Here is a 23,740-nt window from a genome sequence, read left to right on the forward strand (position 1 = left end):
ACTCTAAAAATAGTCTCTCAAGTATAAAACAAAAAAGGAAGGTGCTACCAGTCTCCAAACAAAGAGCCACCAAGATTTTTTAGTGCATAAAACTGTAGAAAATTTTCTGCAAGTTCTCAGGCTGTCAACGTGTGTGTCAGAGGAAGGACCCTGTGGAATTGGAAGCAAATACCAAATGAATTCTCGTGGCCTCTGGGCAATACCTTGTTTCTACCACAATGGCTTGTTAAACTTGCCAAAGCAAGTGAGGTCAGGATATAGCACTTTACGACTTCTCTCATAATTGAAGAGAGGAGGAGACAGAGCAGCCCAAAAGAGGTATTGAGTTTCAATAAGTCTAGAATAAAGTTCACCATTCTTCTTTAACCATAAGAAAGAAGAAAAACATCAAGCTCAAGCTCTTTTGTATCAAGTCGGACATAAAAAGTTCTCAGTTCAAAAATTTGGATTGCCCTGAATGTGCTCTAGGCTACTTGTATGCAAAATGCTGCATTAAGCTTAACCATCTGGGGCTAGTTAGTTGAGCTGGGCAGAGCACAGTGCTAATGAGGTCAAGGTCACAGGCTTGATCCACATATGGCCTAATTGGCTTTGCTCCATTTCATGGCCATAGACCATACCCTGACCTCAAACAGCCATCTTGCAAATATGTACTGGTTGGTCACAGGAGAGGCTCTCTGTGCTAGTTACACACTCACTACTCATCCAGGAAAAGCAACCCAAAAGACTAATATCCCCTGGCAGTAGGTCAGTGACATCATAATCATATCTGAGAGAAAGCACAAGAAGGATCACAGTCCTTTAATAGAGATGGTGGCTAATTCTTACATGGTTACAAAATTAATGCATAACTATTTCATCTTTCTCACCTTATTACTCTTCAGAAGCTTCTACGATATATTATCATTTAAAAATTTCTCCCCCTACCTCACAATTTTTATTTAAAGGCCTCATACTTTTGTCTTATGGTGGGCTAATGAAATTTGATGATGGGATACTCACATTGACTAAATCTAACATTCACTATAGGTTAGGCACTTTAATTTGCATTAATTAATTCCAAAAATTTGGGAACCTTGATCTACACATTTAAATACAGATAAGTAATTCCCTTCTTAATAACACTGATTTATAGCTTCCCTGTATATGTAAATGTTTGGAGGGCATCTTGCCAGAGATGGGGGCAAAAGTCCTCTCATTTACTACCTGAGATAAGAAAATATGGTTTCCCCCAGTCACCTAGAGAGGCTGTATTACACGAAAGAGAGAGATTTCTTTTATTCATACCTTTACAAAAAAAGGTGTTAGATGTTTTTAATTCAATATCTGTTCTGTCTGGAACCGTTATATGACCTTTAATGGAGAAGCTACCCATCCCTTTCCAGTACCCGACTTCTAAAATGAATGAACTATGTGACTTTGGATAAATCATTTAACCCCATCACCTACAAAACAAAGGAAATCGACTGGATAATCTCTACAGTGCCCCCTTGCTTTAAAATTCTGTGACTACCTTTGAATTCTCCTCTTAAAAACTTCGCAAGCCTTTTTTTTCTTTTTGTCACATTTTAGCATAGAATATCAAGTGAAGTCACAACAGTCTAAAGAAAAGTTAACCTTTCATGTTTTACAAAAAGAGATGTGTTTGGTTTTAATTTTATGGCTAAATTTAGGCCAGTTCTTTTGTCTTCTAAACCCATTAATCCTTGCAAGCACCTCTGTCCATGGTGCTGATTATGCAGGTTGGGTTGGTACACTCAAAGACTGAGGGCTCTATAGACTTCAGCAGCTCTGAATCAATAGGATCACAGTTTGGGGTGTGGAAGGAGGTAGATGGTGACTAAGATCATCTAAGTGAGAAAAAGGAGAGAAAGCCATATATAACTAACATAACTAAGAAGATGGAGATTGGAATTAAAATGGAAAAGAATACTGACAATACTGCATAGCAAGAAAAATGAGTGAGAAGCAAGAAATTAACCAGGAGAATGAGAAGGAATGAAGAAAATTCACAGAAGAGAAAGCCTTATTTGTATGATTCAGAGTTGTTTCAGAATTACCTGAGAAGAATTAGATGTAGTAACAACAGTTGAGACAACTGAATACAGAACCAATTAATGTAGTTTCTAAACTTAAACAAAGGATTTCAATTATTACTAAAGAACAAACTATGTGTGTGTCTTGGGGAATGTGTAGAGTATCCAGATATTAAGGTGAACTTGTGAAATCAGAGATATGGAAATGAAAATACTGCAGAAGAATTACAAAATGAGTCACAAGAGGGTTGTCAAGGAGATGCTCAAATGAACTCAGTTCACTAAAGCACAGGGAATAAGGGAGTGATATCAGGAACAAACATGACTGGAATACACAGACCCAAGAGTAATAAAGTAAAAACCCAAAAAGAATACCGGAAAATCTTGTAGACAAAAAAAATGTAATATTTCTTCTCTCTCCAAACCAACTCTTCTACCAAAAACTTTAAAAAAATTTCCTTGAGTTACTTTGTTTTCTTCCAAGCCTTTACACCACAAAATGTGGAACAGAAGTACACTGAGACCCAAGCAACGAAAAAGAGATGATATTGAACACAGTTATCCAGCCCATCTTCTCCCCCTAGGAAGCCTTTAATGGTTTTATTCACTGCTGAGAGAAGGAAGAGAGCTCCAGAAAAGAAAGAAAATAAACAAAATTTCAGCTTTATTTTAACTTCATGTTTTTGTCATATCTTATTGTTTTGGGAGGTTTCCTTATATACACGTAGATAAACTGGACCCAATCAAAATATTATTTTACTTCAAATGGCTATGTTCATGAAAACAGCTCACAATCAGTAAGATACGATTTTTGTTCCCCATGACATGTGAGATTATGTACACTGGCTTTGAAAACACAAAAGTAGCATAACTGTTTTGCGTAATTTCAATGAACTATTCCTATATGCTGAAAAGCTTAGTCCAAATTTATTTATTTATTTATTTGTTTATTTATTTATTTATTTTTGAGACAGAGTCTTACTCTCTCACCCAGGGTAGAGTGCAATGGCATGATCTTGGCTCACTGCAACCTCCGCCTCCCAGCTTCAAGCGATTCTCCTGCCTCAGCCTCCCAAGTGGTAGGGATTACAGGCACCCATCACCACATCCAGGTAATTTTTGTAACTTTAAAAGAGACAGGGTTTTGCCATGTTGGCCAGGCTTGTCTCGAACTCCTGACCTTAGGTGATCCACCCACCTCGGCCTCCCAAAATGCTGGGATCACAGGTGTGAGCCACCGTGCTCGGCCCAAATTTAATTTTATCTAAATCGTTTCATTTTGAATCCAAGGGGCAAGAACTACAGCCATTTCTTAACAGTTCAGAGTTGAGACCACTGTTTTAGAGCCACACAGATTTATGCAGAATTCTGGAGCTGCCTGTTAGTACCCATGTGCCTTAGCCAAGCTAATTAATGTCTTTCATCCTCTGCATCCTAATCCATATATGGGATGATTATGTCCAACCTCATAGGGTTCCTGTAAGTTTCAAAGATGTATGTTGAGTGTCCAGCACAAAATAAATACTTAACTATGGAAAGCTGAAACATACCAATAAAGGAGTAGCTTAACTAAAAGTGTCTATATCAAGAGAAGCTGGGTTTTTAAAACTTTGTAATCCTAGAAAAACAGTTTTACAAGAAATTCCATAGGTCACCAATAAAGTTGTGTAATAATTTCAAGTCAATGATAAAACACAATGGACATCAACAGGCTCAGAATATGCATCAAGTCAATTCTTTTAAAAAAATTATTACAAAAGCATTGTTGCTTTAAATACTTTAGAAGATGCAAGTTGTTATTTGGGAAGCAAACTTCTTGAAAGTATTTAATGGTGAAGTAAACACTTGCTTTGGAAATATATATTTTGGCTGTTAAGATCCCATGGACTTCCAATATTAGCTGAAATACATTTGTAGGGGGAAAATGTTTGTGATTTACATGATTTACATTTGATTGGCCCTTGGAGGAAAATAATACAATCACAACAAACACAACAGAACAGCTTTACCAAGATGTCCAAATGCAGAGAAGTGAGTGTAAGCTGCTTTGGTTTTGTTGATGCCATCACAAATAAATAAGAATGGAAGAATGTAATGGCTCCTACTTCTGCAAATTCTTTGAATCTGGCCACTCAAAGGAATTTGTCCTTACCTGCCTGCTTTGGTGATGATCATTTCAGTTCCAATATCATGGAACCGCTTCCAGAGGTCAGCACATTGCAGCTCCACCTGAATCTCCTCCATGGAAGACATGGCAGCAGGCACAGGGCCTGCAGCACCAGAGGCCAGGTCAGTGTGAGTACTGAAGGAGCAGGAAGTCCGCTCAGTGAGGACCTCAGAATCTGAACCGGTGCTCTGCTCAGAATCTGCAAAATAAACAATCAAGCCTTAGGTGAGAAACTGCTGAGCTCCCCTCACCCCTGGCCCTAAAAGATGGGGGTGGGAAATGCAATGAAGTGGGGAGAGGGGTAAACAAAAGGAGACTTAAAGCTGGGAAGCTCCAGAGCACAGCACTCAGGGTATTTTATTATTTTTTATGGTTTGTTTTTGTGATTTATGACCTTCTTTCAGGTTTCGTGTTTCCAACATGACATCTGGCATTTTAGTAAGTTTTAGCAACAGCTGAAGAAAATTGGTCCACAACAGGCAATATAAATAGTACTAATGTCACCATGTTGAAGAGAATGAGGCCAAACTGGGGCAACAAAATAAATGCCAAATTAAACTAAAATAATTATAAATTACAGGTCCAAACCTAGATTAGACTATTACATTTGTGCGAGTAAAGACTCAGTGCTAACATTATGTGCTTCAATTCCATACCACTCAGCATCACTGCCTGTCAGTTATTTTTAAACACAGAAATTTTTCCTCTACTTACATAAGCCATGGCCATCAAAAGTAATGAAAAGCTGCTTGGGATCTTTAGAAGTACTTGGTCATATATTTGAGTAAATGGTTTTTCCTAAGAGTCTAATCAGGCCATTTTGGATGGGAAAAAAACCTCTGTTGTGAGTCAAGGATGTAAGCATATGGAAAAAGTTACCCAAAAAGGCAGTTGAAACAAAGGGAATAAATGAGTTCAGGAGACACCTTGATTGGTTTCTGAAGTATGGGCAGAGGGGAGGGGTGATCCAAACAGGAAGGTGGGATTGAGAGCAACCAAATAAAAAGTTGGCATGCTGGGCCAGATGGTCCTCTCCTGTGTCTTCTGTACTCATGAAGACAAGTGGGGCTGGGGGGCAGGGGAAGCTGACTGATGGAGAAGGCTAGAGCCAAATTTACCAGGGAAGATTTTCTGGAATTTTAAATATTTACCTTTAGGAGCTTAACGCCAAGAATTGTATGTCCTAAAATTTTTCAAATTCAGATTATCTAGTATAATTTTCTTAGGTCAAATGATGCTGCAAGTCAAGCCTAAGAATCCATTTCTCTAACCCACCCTTAACATCTAGAATTCTGATTGCTTTCCTTGGAGTTAAATATATACATGAGTAAAGGCTGGAAACAAGTGTTGTACTCTGATGAGTGACTTTTCAATGGTGTCAAGGGTCAGAGCTTCTTGAGCATCAATCCTTGACACTAGTAAGATGGAAAAGAACGGGACAGAATGCCCAATCACGTCGCTGCCAACCTCACTTACCTGCAGCAGGTTTGCAGACCTGTGAAATATACATCCCATTGTTCCTTTACTTTTCTTTCCTTTTGTCACTGACTTTTTTCTCTTGCAACCCCAGGCAGCATCTCTGGCAAGAATATCTAACGGCTGTGTCAAAGCCACAGGGAATAAAGTGCCCACAGGGGAAAAAGTGTCATTTCTCTCCATCTCCCCAATTCCTCACCTGTCACTTGTGAAGATATTCAGGTTGTTAAAGAACCAAACCAAACTTCTAAATAAAGGGGAAGTTTCTGACCAAAAACTTCAGTTTACCCATAATCACTACATGAAGATGCAGTCACTATCTTCATTCTCCCTCCCCCTCTGCCCCCCACCCACAAAAAAAACTATAAAGTTTTATAACTAGGTTTTACATATCTAAGCACATAATTTTATACCTAGGACTAAGTAGCAGCTATTTTTGGTCTTCTCCAAGCACTGAAAAATAGAACTACTTATCTAAGATGACAGCTGTTGCTGACTGACAAATCTATATCCTAGCCTGATTCTATATGCCTTTCAGTAGCAGAGCCATTATATCATCACACACTCAGCCAAACACACTAATTCATGTCCCCTGAGACATGGATTCCCAAATCCTATTTTGTGTCTGGGATATTTTAAGAGCTCCTCACTTATCATGAATACTGTAAATTTTTCAAAAAAACTCCTCAAAAAAAGATTTTTAAAATATATTATTGTCCTGCCTTTGGAAGCGAAAAGTTATGAAATTCACCATAAAGTGCCATAATTACAAAAAACTGGAAACAGACACCTTAAGTAGGACCCAGCAGAAATTTTGGACATATGATTTCTCCAATGTATGTTTAGGAACTGGAAAAGGGAAGGAAAGGTATCACTACACTAAGAGATAAGTATTAATGGTAGCTAAATTGAGGCTGAGATTGGAATTGGGACTACGGCTAGAGAATTATGAAATAAGAGACTCTACCCTTAACTCAGTATGTCATCTGGAACAAAACAGGGACTCAAAATATAACATCAAATGAATTAATCAATAACCTTAGACAAGCCATTTAACCACAGGGGGGGCCTAGGTCCTCAATATGCAATGAAAAAGAATGAACTTAAGGATTCCACCTCTAATGACCTGAATGTAAGAATCCTCCCCAGTGCAAGTGCTAACCCAGGTAACCTCAATTAGAAACATCAAATTTAAAACTCTTTGAACAAGACAAGTTAAATAAGCGAAAAGACCAGGGGCTCAGATTCACATTACCATAGGAGTTAAATAATTGAGTGGGTATTCTATAAGAGTTTATAGTTTCAATCAAATCAATCAATAAGCACCTATCAGCATATGGCTTTAGATGAAGTACCATGCAGATAATTAGAAACAGAATCCAAGACCTTAAGAAATTTCCCAGTTAGTGTTGATTAATTATGTGTTTATTGAGTGCTTACTATGTGCCCAGCACTGTGCTAGATTCTGGGAAATAACAAAGTACACAATGGGACCTCTCTTCAAGTACAGTACAGTGGAGACAATGAGCATTCAAAAATAATCAGAGAGCAACACAAATAACTGCCACACAGTTTTCCACACCATTACATACTGTCTCAGATGTCTCTTAGAAGTCCAGAAGAGAAAGAGATCCAAGAGGGCTAGAACACTCCTGGGGAACCCATGGTTACTAGAAAGGAAATGGGCAAGTCTGTGGAGGCATAGGCAGTATTTGTCCATGAAGAGGATTTTCAAAGACGTTTATTTAACTGGAAATACCCTGAACTTCTAGATTTTCACTCTCTCACAAAACAGGATCCAGTGACTTTTATATAAAGAATGTAAGCAACAGCCCACATGTTCAATAACATGAATGCATATGCAATCTTCTATTCTCAATTGTTTCTTAAATATTATAATCTTGAAATAAAGTTACTGTTACTTTTATAGAGGCACTTTTTAAAAAGCTTCTAGAAGGGTTAGGGCCACCCGTGGGGTAAGCAACCCTACAAAACCCTTAAAATAGTAATCTCAGAGTCAAGATTAACAGCCTAGGTAAAAATAAAATTTAATCTTTTGTAAAATACATTTCTAAATCATAGTTATAGAAAATATTTTGGCTAACCAGATCAAAATTTTTAGCTATTAATTAGGATGTATAATAAAGTTATCTAAGTCATGGAAGAAACACACAGCTGGTTATTTTAATCAAATCAGATCATCCATTTAGAAATATAATCAGTCAGTCCCTTAAAGATCAAAAAACACCTCTGTGTTTTCAAGGTCATTTATTCTTGGCAATTTGTGACTTCCTGTCCTCAAAAAATAGCCATTAGGAACTCATATGAATGATGCAGGATTTCTTGGCATCAGATACTGTCAGAATAGTATTTCAACAGAAGTTTAAGTAAATCAGGAACATAAAATGTTACATGTAACCAACGCAGCTAAAGGAGAAAACTTAAGTAACCTGCGCTGAGCCAGTTACAAGTCACTAGAGAACATTTTGTGACTCACAGGGCCAAAGCAACATATCTATTCTCATCCCCCCAAAAAAATCCTTTAAAAAGAGATTTTAACCATCATTTTACTTTCTATCTCTGACCTATTTCACTTTGATAAAATGAATACTGTAACACTAAGTTCCCACAGAAAGTTGAGTTTAGCTTAGAGTACGTTCACTTCTCACTCTAGCAATAATAATAAAAGAACTTTTAATTTATATTTTACACATTACCTAATATTGTCTTCCCATTGATAAGATAGACATAGCTTGTATTTGTATGTCTATTTTGTGGACAAGGACACTGAAACAAGAGAAATTGAAAACTAACATGTACTAGAATGCACGTCTTCTCCATCCTGATCCAATGGTCAGATCTCCCCGAAAGCATACTAGGTTCAACCCAGCCAAAACAGCTGGCAACTCTGTAACACCCCTTAACTATTTTAACCATCCTCACAACTAAGGTGGCTTAAATATGTTTGATCTTGGCCAAGTCACATGACTATTCTGGTCCCCAATTTCCTTAATCTTTATGGCACAGCACATGCACATTTAATTGGAAGTGTATAAGGTCCCTTTTAACTTGAATGTCTAATGGGTGGATTAGTAGTACAGCTTAGAGACCATCAAGTCTAACGAAAGCGAACCAACTACAATAGGTTCATTTGGTTACCATACATAGAAAATGCCTAAATTGCATACACTTTTAGTCTAATAAAAACCTAATATCCAAATTAGACATTTTAAAAGCATATTTTACAGTCTTGGCATCTCCACTTAACAGTTAATTTTGAGGAATTATTCGTTACTGCAGTGAACAAAGCACATTTACTCCTGTGGCTCTGCTACTGATCAGCAGTGGGATCTTTAAAAGTTTCTTTGGTTAACTTGGCCTAAGTTTCCTTATCTTTACCATGGGGGGTGGGGGTATAAGATATCTTTCTGCTAAAAAAAGTTATACATTTATGATAAAGCATAGTGTAATGGTTCTATTGATAATAATATTATTGACTTGGGACAGGGAGATGAATATAAGCTCACAAGAACTAACACAAAGAGTTAATGGTCAACATTATTGAGCTCTTACTATTTGTCAGGCACTCTGCCAAGACTGTACATGCAAAACATCACTTAGTACAGGCAAGCCTAAGAGTTGTTATTATTATTATCTCCATTTTATACATTATTGATGCCAGAGTCCAGGTTACATCCATTCTACTGCCTAAGGATTTCCAGCACAGAAGACTACATTTAATTCAATTTTTATGTCACCAAATATTTCTGCTTTGCCTTGACTAGGTTACATATTAATGGACGAAGACAAATAAAACAGGTTCTTGTTCTGAAGGAGCTCACAATTTGGTAGAAAGGACATAGAAACTGTTAAGGAAGGCTGACTGTGACAGATACACCTGCAGAGGTGGGGAAAATTGTTGAGGAGCTTTGAAGTGGAAGCAAGTCAATGATGAGAGGATTGAGAAGACTTTATGAGGTAACATTTGAATATGGTCTTGAAATAGAAGTTTGAAACCAACAAACAACAAAATGATGGAGAAAGAATTTCAGGTAGTGGGAATAACAGTGATTAAGGATTTGGAGTTTCAGAGAATTACAAACAAACTGGTATGTCAGAGTTTAGATTATGTAAAGGGAGAGGAGAAGTAAGATAAATGATGAAGGTGGAAGGTCAGGTTCAACTCAACTAAATGACTACATATTGAACATTTACTATGTGCCAGTCACTCTTCTAAACTCTCGGGACATCAGGGAACAAACAAAAATTTATGGCCGAAGATCCTGGGTGTTAGGATATTGAGTTTAGACTTTATCATCTACATGCTAAAGTTTTCTTTTACATGCAGGTAGTGATAGTTCTGTCTTCTATCCAGACTATGAATTCCATAAGCTCAGTTTAATGCTTTGCCCCATCTCCTGTGTGAATGATGCAAGATAGCCTGGTTTCTATGTGAAATGTGTAAGCTGACTGTAGAGTCAGATAAGAGATGTAGAATGCTCTGAGATTAGACGCACAGTGTTACTTCTGTAAGACTGGAGCTCAGCTGTCATATTTTCCACAAGGAAGAAAATAGTTTGAAACAATTAAAGGAGAAAAACCCAACCCGGATGATAGACAATTCATCTTACTTTCTTTTCTGCCAAATACTGGTACACAACCACATTGAATGGTGTTTCCTATCTGATATTGGTAGGACAGCCACTTCTTGATCTAGTTCATAAATCCCAAAGTCTCTAAACCAAAACTCTCATGACTATCTCAGGGCTCCCATTCACAGAAGGGCAAATACCAGAATCTTAAAACCCAGGCAGCCCTCTCTGTACCAGGAGCAAGTAAGTTCCTATTTCCAGAGGACCTCTGCAGTGGAAATTGGTTGTGGGCTATCAGATTTTATCGAGTATCTTAGAGAATGCTGGCGATGAAATTTTTCATAGAGTAACTCTAAATATGGCAGAAGCAGAGCATTTGGCACTGACCTGAGTACGAACTGAGCCCAAATTTGATACTCAGTCCAGAGCTTCAAGGGAATGAACTATAACCTGGGATGGATTAAACTAAAATTATGATGATAGCAAACACTCAAATGAGCCTGTTAAATGGCTTTAGTAATGGAATGGTGTCTCTGAGCTCTCCATGCCCTCCAAGTTCTATTTGGGAAAAGGGAGTAACCTGAAGCCTGCAATTCCCATGCCAATAAGCCAATTAAGGAGACTAAGGGCACATCATATCTCACCAGCTGCCTACAGCACTCTCCACTTAACAAGCAGCACCTCTCTCAGCGATACATAGAACCACAGCAAGGACCCAAAGTCATCCTGAGATCAAAGCCTTTGAGAGAGTCTTTGCAAAGAAGTGGTAGTAGTAATTTTTTATATCTGTTTCTTGCTGAGCAGACAAAGGCTCAATGCCATTAAAGGTTCAACCTCTGTCTTAAGTTATTTGAAAAAGATTCAGATTGCTCTCCACAGTGGCTGGATTAATTTGCATTCCCACCAACAGTGTATAAGTATTCCCTTTTCTCCACAGACTTGCTAGCATTTGTTTTCTTCTCTTTTTAATAATAGCCATTCTGACTGGTGTGAGATAGTACCTCATTGTGATTTTGATTTGCATTTCTCTGTTGATTAGTGATGCTCAGGGTTTTTTCCTATGCTTATTGTCCACTTGTATGTCTTCTTTTGAGAAGTGTCTGTTCACGTCCTTTGTCTAATTTTAATGGGGTTGTTTTTGCTTATTGATTTGTTTACATTCCCTATAGATTCTGTATATTAGGCATTTAACCAAAAAGACACACACATTTGTATGTTCATTGCTGTACTATTCAAAATAGCAAAGACATGGCATCAACCCAGGTGCCTATCAATAGTAGATTGGATAAAGAAAATGTGGTACATATATACCATGGCATACTATGCGACCATAAAAAAGAATGAAATCATGTCCTTTGCAGCAACATGGATGCAGCTGGAGGCCATAATCCTAAGTGAATTAACGCAGGAGCAGGCCAGGCCTAATGGCTCATGCCTGTAATCTTAGCACTTTGGAAAGCTGACGCAGGCAGATCGCTTGAGCCCAGGAGTTTGAGACCAGCCTGGGCAACATGGCAAAGCCCTATCCCTACTAAAAATCCAAAAATTAGCCAGGCATGATAGCACGTGCCTGTAGTCCTAGCTACTTGGAAGACTGAGATGGGAGGATCACCTGAGCCTGGGAAGGTCGAGGCTGCAGTGAGCTGTGATGGCATCACTGTACTCCAGCCTGGGCAACAGAATGAGATCTAGTCTCAAAAAAAAAAAAAAAACAGGAACAGAAAACCAAATATCTCATGTTCTTTTATAAGTGAGAGCTAAACATTTAGCACACATGGACATAAATACAGGAATAACAGACACCGAAGACTGCTAGATGGTGGAAGAGGGAGGCATGGGTTGAAAAAGTACCTATAGGGTACTGTGCTCACTACCTGGGTGATGGGATTTGTACCCTAAACCTCAGCATCACGCAATATTCCCATGTAACAAACCTGCACAGGTATCCCCTAGATCTAAAATAAAAGTTAAAATTGTTTAAAGTTGAAATTTCAAGTAAAAGGTGAAATTATTAAAAAACTTTGCTTTAGCCTAGAACAACATGCAAAAGTTTCAACCTCTAGTGATCCAGCATGCTTTGAAGCTGGAAATGAAAAAAAGGAAGAGAAGTAGCAAGTACTGTATTAGGCACTTTATATACGTTATTATCTCATACAATTTTCACAGAAACCTTTAAAGTAGGCATTATTGCTGCCATTTTATATATAAGAAACCTGAGGCACGACATGAATAAAAGGCTTGTCTCACATTATATAAATGGGAGGTGTCAGAGTGTGAATTGAATTAGTCTGACACTAGAGTTGATGCTCTTTTCATTATACTCTGTTGCCCATTTTTCAGAACTAGAACTGCAGAGCTGTGCACATCCTACTCTGAACTCAGAAATGCAGAGTTAACGCTCAGGCTGCTCAATCAGAAGGTAGTGCTATGGAAATTAAAACTGTCGGTTTTTTGAGAAGGGAAAATTCAAACGAAGGTCTGATGGGAATTTTCCCCTGTCAGTACAAGGGCAGTTATATTCAGGAATATTTTAGCTCTCTTCATCAACTTAACATTATTTAGTAAGTAAGTACAAGTATAAAAGGTCTCCTTTGCTATATTTCACTTCCTATCCCCAATCCAACCTAGGTAGAAGATCCAAATGTGACAGACACTGAAGATCACTGTCAATGTCAAATCACCCTTTTGCTTTAGCCTAGACCATTAAGCAAAACATTACAAGGTACTTGGAAGATGTTTGGGCTTTGAGAAATTTTTAATGGAAGCATTGAAAGACAGAAGGCAACTGAAGTGGGCCCTACTTGTGCAGAATTTGGTTTATTTAGGCTTAACTCAAGTCAGAGTGCAGGACCCAAAAGTTTTTGATGGTCCTAAGTGGATATCTATGTTTGAAGAGAATTCAGCTGATAATAATGTATATGAAATCACTTCATAAACAGTAAAGTGTCAAATTAACATATAAGATTCTACGCCAATGACCAAGCATATCAGAAAAACAAAAAAAATAAATAAATAAAGGACAAATATGGGCCCTGACTTTTCTAAAACAGTCCTAATTTCAAATTTCAAATATTTTATTTTATTCTTCCCACAAAATTAATATTTATGAGACCAACTTTTGGGTTAGAAAATATTCGTGATGAACACACAGACAGTGCATAAATGGAATAATCAAAAACTGGCCACAAGCCACATGGAAATGTTCAACCTAAGTACCTCTTGCACCAAAGGTCCTTCAAAAGTTCATTCTGATAAACTGGGTGGTCTTCAAGATTTACCAATTTCAGGTGAGCAGCTATCAACACAGGCCCCATCCTAAGGCTCTTGGCATTTTTTCCTGGGTGAAGCGATACATTATCTCATCCCCAAGTCAATGTTTATTTGCTCTTTGCAACCACTACTTCCAACCTCCCACCACCACCTCCGACATCAGCCACTGTCATAGCACCATTGTGTATCTGCCATCGTGGTCTTTTAATTTCTGTGATGTGAAAAGTGGGCCTTTCTCCAAAGGCCTTACAAGCATTTGCTTTATACCTTGTTAGAATGTTCCCACTGAGCACCAATAAATAAACAAATTCATAATGATGCACTAAAGGGGAAGAACTAAGAAGCCAATTTCTAAACATCAAGTGTAATTTAACTATGACTTCTGGAGAGAGTGCCTCTGGAGGTGGCAGTTTCAAAGATGTAAGTAGGATAAACATTTGAGCACAGCCAGGAATGCCCTTCAAATGATCCCAGGAGACCACCAACTATTCCAAGTTTAAAATCTACCCAACTCACCATGCAAACATAGAAAACCATCCCGTTTAGTAAATATAACATGGCTGACAACAATGTAACAACCTCTCCAGTAATCAAAATTCATCCATTCAATCAATCATTCATTCGTTCAGCAAATAATATTCATTTTCTAGGCTGGGCCTGGCAATATACAAGGTGTTATTAGAGGCACAAAATTGAATAAGAGATGATCCATGTCCTCAGGAGCTTATACAATCATTTAGGGAGAGAGGATAGGTCCATAAATAAGTCTAATAAAAGTAGAATAGTCAAAATCCACCATAGCACACAGCATGCTGGGGCTTAGGATCCAAAAGACGGAGTTCTCGAGCTCATCTCTCCTCTTTCCAACCATCTAACCTTAAGCAAGTCACTTAACTTCTTAAGCCTTTGTTTTATCATTTGTAAAATGAGGATATCATTTGTATCTACTTTGTGAAACTTTTATGAACTATTAACAAGGTGCCTGTGTATGTGTATTTGCATTAATACTTTATCAACAAAAAAGATCCAGACATACGAATGCTAATTTTCAGATACTATTATCTAAGAGAAATGGCAACAAAATCCTATGGGAGTTCAGAGGTAAGAGAAATCTCTCCAAGTCCAGGGATTTTTTCTGGGCCTAATGAAGGTATGTCTATGAGATGCAAAGGCAGAAATGGGGAAGAAAGAGAGGGGTCTTCTAGGAAAAGGGAATTTTCTGGCAGAGGCGTGGCAATAAAATCTACCAAATGTATTGAGAGAGCAGCAATCTATGTCATCCTGACCACATCTATGTTATTCCTCTTGTATCCTCAGCACCTGGAACAGTGTCTGGCACCTATTATGCACTCAATAAAATGTTTTTGTTGAATGAATTAATGAATGAAATGCTGTAGGTTTAGCAAAGTAAGAGAAGAGATATAGCCAGAGAAGATCTGGGAGGGTAGGCTGCAGCCAGATGAAGAATCTTGAATGCTATTCTTCTCATCTTCTTCCAGGAGACAAATATATCCCTAGTAATGAGGTGTCTTAATTGCATGACATGTTCCCAATGAAATCCCTATTAAGTCCTAGGGTCACCTCCTGACATCATAACCTGAACTATTGGAATCCTACTAGCTTTTCCTTGCATGACTGTGAGCTGTGTCAAACTGATTGGCGAGGTCTGACATTAAATCTTTCAGGGGTTTCAACTGAGTTCAAAGAGTTCAGTCACTTCTGTGAGAAGCAGTCAGTCAAACGCCTAGAAAATACTCAGATACTAACTTTCCTCCACATTAACCTAAGAAGAGAAGGTGCTTACAGTCATGAGGATAAAATGGGGAAAGGATCAAGTTCTACAAATGCTAGAGCTAGTAATGCTAAGGGAGAGGTAGTGAGACAGATATCCTCCTCCTTCAGGAACAGAATGACTGCTGTGCTCACCAGGTCCCCTACACATCCGGTGTCTCTGTTGTCTGCAGTGAAGTGGGGTTTCCAGAGTCGCTGAGAAGTAAGGCAAAAGATTACAAACCTCCTTTAGAATTCCACAGACCCAGATTATGACTGGGAAAGCTACTTAACCTTTCTGAGCCAGTTCCTTCATCTAAAATGGAGATAGTGGATACCATGTGTCTCAGTGAAGCCCCTGGCGCACAATAGGAATATACTTAATATAAATTGTTTCCATCATTTGGAACAGAAAATGACCATATGCGTTAAGTCTTTTCTCAGTCACTTCCCTGTCCCTATGAGAGAGACAGAAAGAAGACTTTCAAATGAATAAATGCAAACCTCACTAAAGAAAATGTAAAATATAGAGTGGGAAAAGATCACATGATGAAGAAAATATTTCAGGGCCTAGGGCAAAACTATCAAAACTGAATGGTGTTAGGAGAAATGGTGGAAAGGCAGAAAGAGGGAAAAGCAGAAGAAACAATGAAAATGCCATGTAAGGAAGCCTGCTTTTGAGTGGGTCTGCTTGAGTGATGCTCTCTTGGTCCATAATGGCTGGCACAATATCTGAGAAGGAAAGTGATAAGGTCTAAAAGAAGAGAGAAAAGGGTAGATCACTAAGAAAAGAGGTATATTGGGTCTTCAGTAAGGAAAATGGGCCAGGGAGCAAACTGTCACCTTGAACAGAGAAGCAGAGATAGCAACTGAGGCTGAAAAAGCTGCCCAAAGGCATTGTTCCATGAGAGGTGGAAAGGACAGGGCAGAGCTTGGAAGCTGCAGGAAGCCCTGACTCCAGATGGACAGCCTTGTCAGAAACACTCACCTGGCTCAGGATAAGGAAAACACACTGAGGAGGCAGAAAAAAATCTAGTACCTAGGTGAGGCTCCCAGGGAGCATGAGCAGGAGGCCTGTAAGGTAGGCATTTTAACCCTATTTTGAGACTTATACAAGGGAACATGCCCAGTGCCACCCACCCAGAAATATTAGAGAGAACAAATGGACCCAAGTCTCTCCCATTTCAAAACTTCACCTCATCCACCATCCCACACCACCTTCAGAAACCCTAAAATCAAATGCTTTGATGGCAGAAAGAAGTTCACTTTTGGGGCACAAGGCAATCATTGAGAGTGAAATCATTGAGTGTCTTTATGTTTACAACTCAACAAACCCAGATTAAGATGCTTGCAAAACTTAGAATCCCACCCTCACATCCCAAGTTCCCAGACCCTCCAGGAAAAGTCTTCCTCCCAAGTCTCTCCTGTCTTTCTTTTTCCTCTAAAGCTCTTCCCAAAAGGGAATGAGTCATCAAAGGATGCTGACCCCAGGGTGGATTTTTTATGATGGCCAAGAAAAGGAGGGTGGGGTGAGGTAAGGAATTGCCTTACACTGTCTTCTGTGTAGAAGACTGATTTGGGAATCGCAAAGTGAACATGTTATTCTTAACTCCATTCCCGACTCCTTGAGTCATCCTCACCATGTCACTTAATTCCACTCATTCCATGGTCAACATCTTGGCTTCAACAAGGCTGTTTTTCCCCAGGCCTACCTACCTTGAAGGGTCAGAATGACCCTTGAAGAGACAGTGTCCTTCAAGTGTGTCAGCAATTCAGAAACTGACAGCTTCCAAGATAGCTGGTGTGTTGCTGAGTGTCTGTTGCCTTCTGAAAGAGTGGCAGTGTCGCCGAGACAGCAGGATTTCCTTGCCAAAGTTGCTCCTACCCTCCTCCCCACAAGACTCTGCCCTGCCTCTCCCTGTCCCTGACTAGGAAGACTTTGAGCCCAGGGGCCATGGCATTTAAGCACTGTCAGAGTTCCCACTTCAATTCCCACGGTGGTGCCAGTTCAGCATCTGTCATGATGACCCAGCCTGAACTGTATTTAGAAGCTTGGACATGGCACCATGTTCCAGCCCATCTCACAGTGACAGGAGATTTCCTGAGCACCTGGGCTTGCGATTCGAGCACTCCTCCTCCCAGGGAATGGGGGTCAAAATGACTTTCCTCTGATGACCTGTTTCCTTCTTAGGATGGTGTCCTTCTGTTGGAGGCCTCTTCTCAGAGTCAATCTCCATCAATGCTATTACACAATGCTGTTTAAAAATCCATACTTTTTAGAAAGCTTGCAATACATAGCAGGGGAAACAGAGGAGAATAGGAAAGTCAATCAGAAAATGGGTTTAGTACTCTGTTCATGGACTATTCTTACAAAGATAAATTTCCCTGAAAACATAGCCTGGGAGTGTTCAGAACCTACCAGACATTGCCAGTGAATTGAGAGAGCCTGTCTATTTCACAACTAAGTGGGACAGTGTATAAGAATTCATTTCATCTTCTTGGCAGCATTTATTCCAGTCTTTAAAGCAGCATACTACAGTCCCCCCAAAATTGTAAGTTAACTCTGGTTAGTGGTTAAAAATTAAGTCCATTTATTTACATATTCACATTAATCTCCATCCAGACAGGCAGACTGATAATCGTATAACACTAATCAGGTGGGTTGTAAGTTTTGAGGGTTACTGCACACAGAGCAGGTCTAGGTCCTCAATCTGATAGGTCACAGGAGAAAGAAAGGCTTTTTCTCAATTGACCCCAAACTCTCTGCCCCACTGTCCCTAACCAGAGTTCCATGGAGACACACTGTCATTTAAAAGGCATCAACGTTTGGCCTCTCCCATTCCTGGGCAAGAACCCAACACTCAGAGAATGTGGTTTTAGGATCATGGCATCTAATCCATTCAAGGATTATTTTCCCCCCCTACTGTTCAGATGGGTGTGTTAATCATCACCTCTCTTTGTTCTGTAATAAATTCAGCCCTGGCTAATTCCAAGCCTCTATGCATCACTGGAGTTTAAAGATGGCATTTTGACAGGTCAGATACTCAGAGTCAATGGACCACCAACCAGTCAAAAATCTTTTAAGTACTTTTAGGAACATGTGGAAGTAATTTTTTCCAAGAATGTACAAGTCTGGAGGATGGGATCTTATTGATGGTGTATGAACTGTTGTATATATTAAAGTATTACTTTATATACATATTCTACATATAATCAACATTGATTTATGAGTGAAGGCAGATTTCCCTTTTTATACCAAGTACTACACAAGTATTATCAAATGCAAATTACAATAAAGTATACAATATATAGCATCTTTAAAAAAATAAGACTACAATAAAGTATACAATATATAGCATCTTTAAAAAAATAAGACTACAGTAAAACTATAAGTGAATGTGCAATGAGTACAAGTTTAAAATACTAATGCTATAGGCTAGGAAATTTCATAGATATCAGAATATTTTATATGACACTTGCTATACTTGTACATTTTAACTACAGTCATAGTTTGAGATGAATATTTTTATAAAGAAAAAATTTATTATATAAAATATCGACTTCTAATTATTTAAATGAAGAGGTTATTAACCTAAAGTCAATGGACAAGCTTTGGAGGTTTACAAGTCACCTAAAATGATAAGTTAAATTTGCAAAAGCTTGTGTGCTTTTCTGAGGCAAGGATGCACAGGATTTATGAGATTCTGAAAGGAATCTATGACTTTAAAAGGCCTTAAGGACTACACTGGTTTGATAGGTTTTCTTCAAGTGTAATAAACATCCATCTTTCCAAGCTCTATTCTGCTGTAACAAAAGGCATTTTCCCTCAGCCAGATATTTACAATGAAAAAGGTTCAAAAGAATATGACACAGAATACTAATGGTGCATCTTAATAAAAATATATTTTTATCTTTATTATGAAGAGGAAGGGATTGTGTTTCTCTATGTAGTAATGAGTATTAAAATGGCCACCTGAGACCATCTTGCTTTCTCTGTATGATTCCCTATTTTCCATTGATCTTTATTTTAACCACACATACACATATATATAAGTTGGATAAATTATAATCCATATTCACCTACTTACTTGGGGAAAGTAGATGAATTATAAATTATTTTTGAGTGAATGAAAACGTGGCTTTTCCTTTGGCCTTGCTGCTTTTACTCTGGTTCTCTTTTCCTCTATCTCCCAGGAAAACATTAGTGGCACAGGAACCCCAAGCTTACCAGGTTCTTTCTCCTTATGTGTGCCAAAAGTCTGCACAGCAAGTCTGCTGTTGCGGGACTTGCAGTCCAATCCCCTCACTGGGGATGTGCTCTTAGGCAGTGGTCCCTGTATCTCAGAAGAAATCCCTCCACCTCATGTCCTCTAAGGCAATGTCTGCATCTGGCACTGGGGTTGAGAGGCAGCTCCACAGGGAAAGCTGGACACAGTGAGTAAGTAAGGCTGCCCCAGGTAGGCCTGCCAAGGCTTTCCTAAAGGCCATGGCAACGGAGCCTGCCCATGAGAAGAACATTTTGGTGAGCTCAGTTTGTTTGCTACCAAGAACCTCCTGGTCCTCCCAGCTAAACATCTATTTTTACCACACTGTGACACTGAAGACTCTGCTGTCTTTAAAGTGAATAATAAATACAGTCAACTGCATTATTTGTCATTTTATGGTGAAAGGAACTCTGGATTCAGAATCAGAAGGTAGGAGTGTTAGTCCTGGTTTGGAATCAGAAAGCAAGAGTGTGAGTCCTGATTCTGACTCTACCTAGAGATATGATCTTGAGGAGCCATTTAACCCTGTGGTGCCTCAGTTGACACATCTGTGAGAAGTGGAGAAGGAATCCTACTGCTTACCCAACTCAATGAGGCACCAGCAAAATAAAATAATGCAGAGGAAAGCACTTTGTAAATTATAAAGTGCCATATAAAAATGTAACTTATCAGCACTACATTTAATCATTCACCCTGCAGAGATTTCTCAATGTGCTCTAAATACCATGCTTAATCCATACTTGCAGTGCCCATTAGAGATGAGGAAACTGAGACTCGGTGAAGCAAAGTGGTGAAGTGAGAAGACCTGCTTGCTGAGAGCCTGGGTTCTCTCCTCAAACTGGTCCATGCCTCCCCCAGCAGCAGTACTTCATTTACTCTTGCTGAGCAACTATTGCCTCATTTTTAAAATGGAGACGTTAACTGCTTGCTCCTATGAGACAAAGATCTAGACAAAATGACCTACCCAGCATCTTGTTCCATGATCTGTGATTCTGCAAAATGCGAGCAAGGTCATGAGTTATCTTGTGGTGGTAGGGAACTAGCAGCCAAGTGTGCTGACCAATGGACCCCATTTGTTCTTTTGGTTTCTGACCATCTCCCCAGTGGTGACTCAGTGAAGAGTCACAGTACAGTCAGGGTCTCTATCATGCTAATTGCCTCTTCCTATATTCTGATTCTCTGTTAAGAGACATACGTAGCAACTTTTCACTGATCAAGCAAAATAACCCATTTTATAATGGGGGCAGACAGATAACATCTTTAAAAGGTCAGTTTACAGTCCACACCGAGAGATTGGCTCTATCACATATCCTCTTATACAGAGGCCACTAGGCTGCAGGATAATTAGTATGGCCAAATTGCTCTAATTATTTTCAGCAAAAGAAGGCTTTGCTCAATCCAATGGCAAAATGTTCCAGGGACTGGTCCTGTGGGATTCTGAGACCAGCAGCAGAGCCGGCCTTCTGCTCCCTCCTAAAACAAAAGCTAGTCCCAAAGAAACCTCAGGTTCTACATAAAGTTGCTCAGCTTCTCTAGGGTCCAACCTGCCTGGCTCTTTTCCCCTCTGGGCCTCAGTGCAATTCTTCTCTCAAAGCATACCTCACTTTGCCTTTACCCCACAGAGTCACTGTTGTGGCAGGACTCAATGTTTGCAACTGTTTTTCAACTTCACAAAGAAACACCTAGTGAAAGATCTTGCTATTGATTCTCATTTCTCAAAATGATCTTGTGAAACATGCTGCTTGTTGCCTCAGAGAAAGTGACTTTTCTTCCCTCCAGAAAGACCCTACCATGGTTTGAGTTGTGATTACACATCTGAATTCAGTTTGCACAAGATAAATATTACCAATTAGAGATAAATATTCTGCTAACTTGGTCCTTAGAAGAAAAAACGCAACATGTTTCTTATCATGCTCCTAAACTACCTGTGAAAGACCTCCTTCTTGCCATTATTTACAATTTAATTATGAGTCAGTGTGGACCAGGATAAAATACATCCTCTTAGGAAGGGAGAGCAAATGAGTTTCAACATGCATGTCAGCTCTAGCCATTCGAATGTGGCATTTGAGAGCTTGAAATTCAGAAGCATGAGGCCCAATCCAAGCTCAAAGGGAAGAGTACCAGATTGATTAGTGATGTCTTTCATGGACACAGGAGTAGGGAATAGCAGCATATGCATTACATATTTATTATCATATTATTTCTAAGGCTTCTACTGGAATGCTGCTGTGCATGAATTGTCACAATATCCCTCTTACCTGCTTTCAGGAAATAAAAGCTATTGTGTTATTGTTCATATTTTATGTTATTCTTTCCAAGTGGCCCAGATTTTCCAGAGGCATCTGAGAGGCCACTAATCTCTCCCCTCTAGAAATAAGGTCATCATGTTAGCAAACTTCCTCTGCTCTGACACAGTTGTGGTTTTAATGGAGAACTAATGTCTTCATCAGTATCTGTACTATTTCACACTTCATTTCCTCCCCAACTCTTGGATGAAAACCATCCAGTCCTGGTGATTTACTTTGTGGGAGTTTGTTTCAAGTTTGTTTCCTTCTCCAAGGATGTCACACAAGCATTTTCAGGGCTCCAGCTGGGGAGCACCCAGCCTTGAAACATCAGCGTGTGATCAAGTCACTCAAGAAACCCAATGTCCTTGGCAGGGACCTGGCCATGAGGCCTCTTAGCTGAGGCCCTTGAGTCTGAGGATAAGAGAAGCAGCTGCTACTTTTCCTGCCTTTCCATCAGCACTGGCTCAATGGCTTAAGATGGTCCAGATTGCCAGGACCCTGAGAACTGGGAGAAAATGGGAGAAAAATACAAACACTTTGAACCCATGACCCACTATTCAGGTTGTCTCTGGATCTCTCAGTGAGTTTCACAAAAATCTCAAAACAACCTTAAAGAAAGAATAGTCTTAAACTTCTTTTGTATGATCCATAGTTGTAGCCATCACCCAGTCCAGATTCTCCAAGACAGTACTTATTTCCCTTCTGTGGTCCCCGAGCTACATTTGCATTTAAAATAATCTCCTACTATCTGGCTTGAAAAACCAGCTCCTAGCATGGGCACACAATAAATACCTTGCTTTTAACTTGATAAAATTCTGGCTACATGACACAGCTCAGAGAAGCAAATAGGGAGGGTAAAGGAAGAAATTGTAAAAGACTGCTCTTCAGTGGCAGAAGGAACCCCCTCTTCATGGTAATAGTCATATACTCTTAGGGTTTAGGCATATGTGGCTTCTGGAGGAGAGACTTCTCTGCTGCTTTGAGGCCTCTGGCTTCATTGGGACAGGCTCTTGTCTGACTTGTGCTTCAGTGAGAGGAGACAAAGACAGGATTGAGGATGAAGAACCCAAGATGAAGCCAGCTCATGCTGAGCCAAGACTCACTGACATAAAGAGGAGCTCTTTCTTCATGCATCCTTGGGGCAGAGGCCACTTGATGTGGTCTCATCTTTGGCCTTAAACATAGTTTAAATGAGGACAAGAGCCATGTTGGACCATTAAAGTATCTCCCAATAGCAGCTGAAAATATACAAGCACCTTCCCTGAGAGCAAACTCCAAGTACAGGGCCAGGCTGCGGCCTTCCCAGAAAAGCCTGTTGAAGTGGTAGTGGACTGAGCTGCCTGACCTCTCATGTGGTTTTGTTGTTGCTGTTCTGTTTCTTAAATGAACATCTGATATTCATACCTTGTCAAGTATGGGCCTTTATTATTCTCTAATAGGAAAGCTTAACTCAGAATGTCAGCTATGTTTCAAAGACCATCACAAAAAAGGAAGAAAAAAACCAGCTTCAGTTCTCAAGCTTGCCAGTATAAAAGCACAATATGCCTCATAGTTCTCATCGAAGGATCAGCTGGGTCAATCCAAACATCAGCATGTCATCTTGGTTCCTTACCAAATGAGGCAGTGGTGCTAAAAGAAAAAAGTCCAACATGCCACTGTGCACTCTGAAAAGACACTGGCATCTACTGCCCCCAAAAGAGCAATGCAGAAGAACAATTTTCATACTGCAACAAATTTAAAGTTTTAAGAAAAGACAGAATCATTACACAATTCAGATGCCATGTAGCTATCTATAAAAAGAATAGGATATTACAGAAAACAAACTACAAACTATGACTACATCTTCAATGTCATAAAATACCTGGCTTGAACTAAA

General features: G+C 39.3%; 1 protein-coding gene across 3 annotated transcripts in view; it reads right to left on the minus strand.

Moving 5' to 3' along the window:
- TBX15 (T-box transcription factor 15) overlaps positions 1-23,740 on the minus strand; it is a 106,815-nt gene that overhangs the window by 44,132 nt on the left and 38,943 nt on the right. For all 3 annotated transcript variants that reach the window (XM_063695936.1, XM_004026437.5, XM_063695932.1), the window contains one exon: positions 4,189-4,402. In XM_063695936.1, coding sequence (XP_063552006.1) covers positions 4,189-4,402 — 214 coding nt within the window. The remainder of the gene's footprint in view (positions 1-4,188; positions 4,403-23,740) is intronic.

This window comes from Gorilla gorilla, chromosome 1 (genome assembly GCF_029281585.2).
Source record: "Gorilla gorilla gorilla isolate KB3781 chromosome 1, NHGRI_mGorGor1-v2.1_pri, whole genome shotgun sequence".
NCBI classification, from domain to species: Eukaryota; Metazoa; Chordata; class Mammalia; order Primates; family Hominidae; genus Gorilla; species Gorilla gorilla.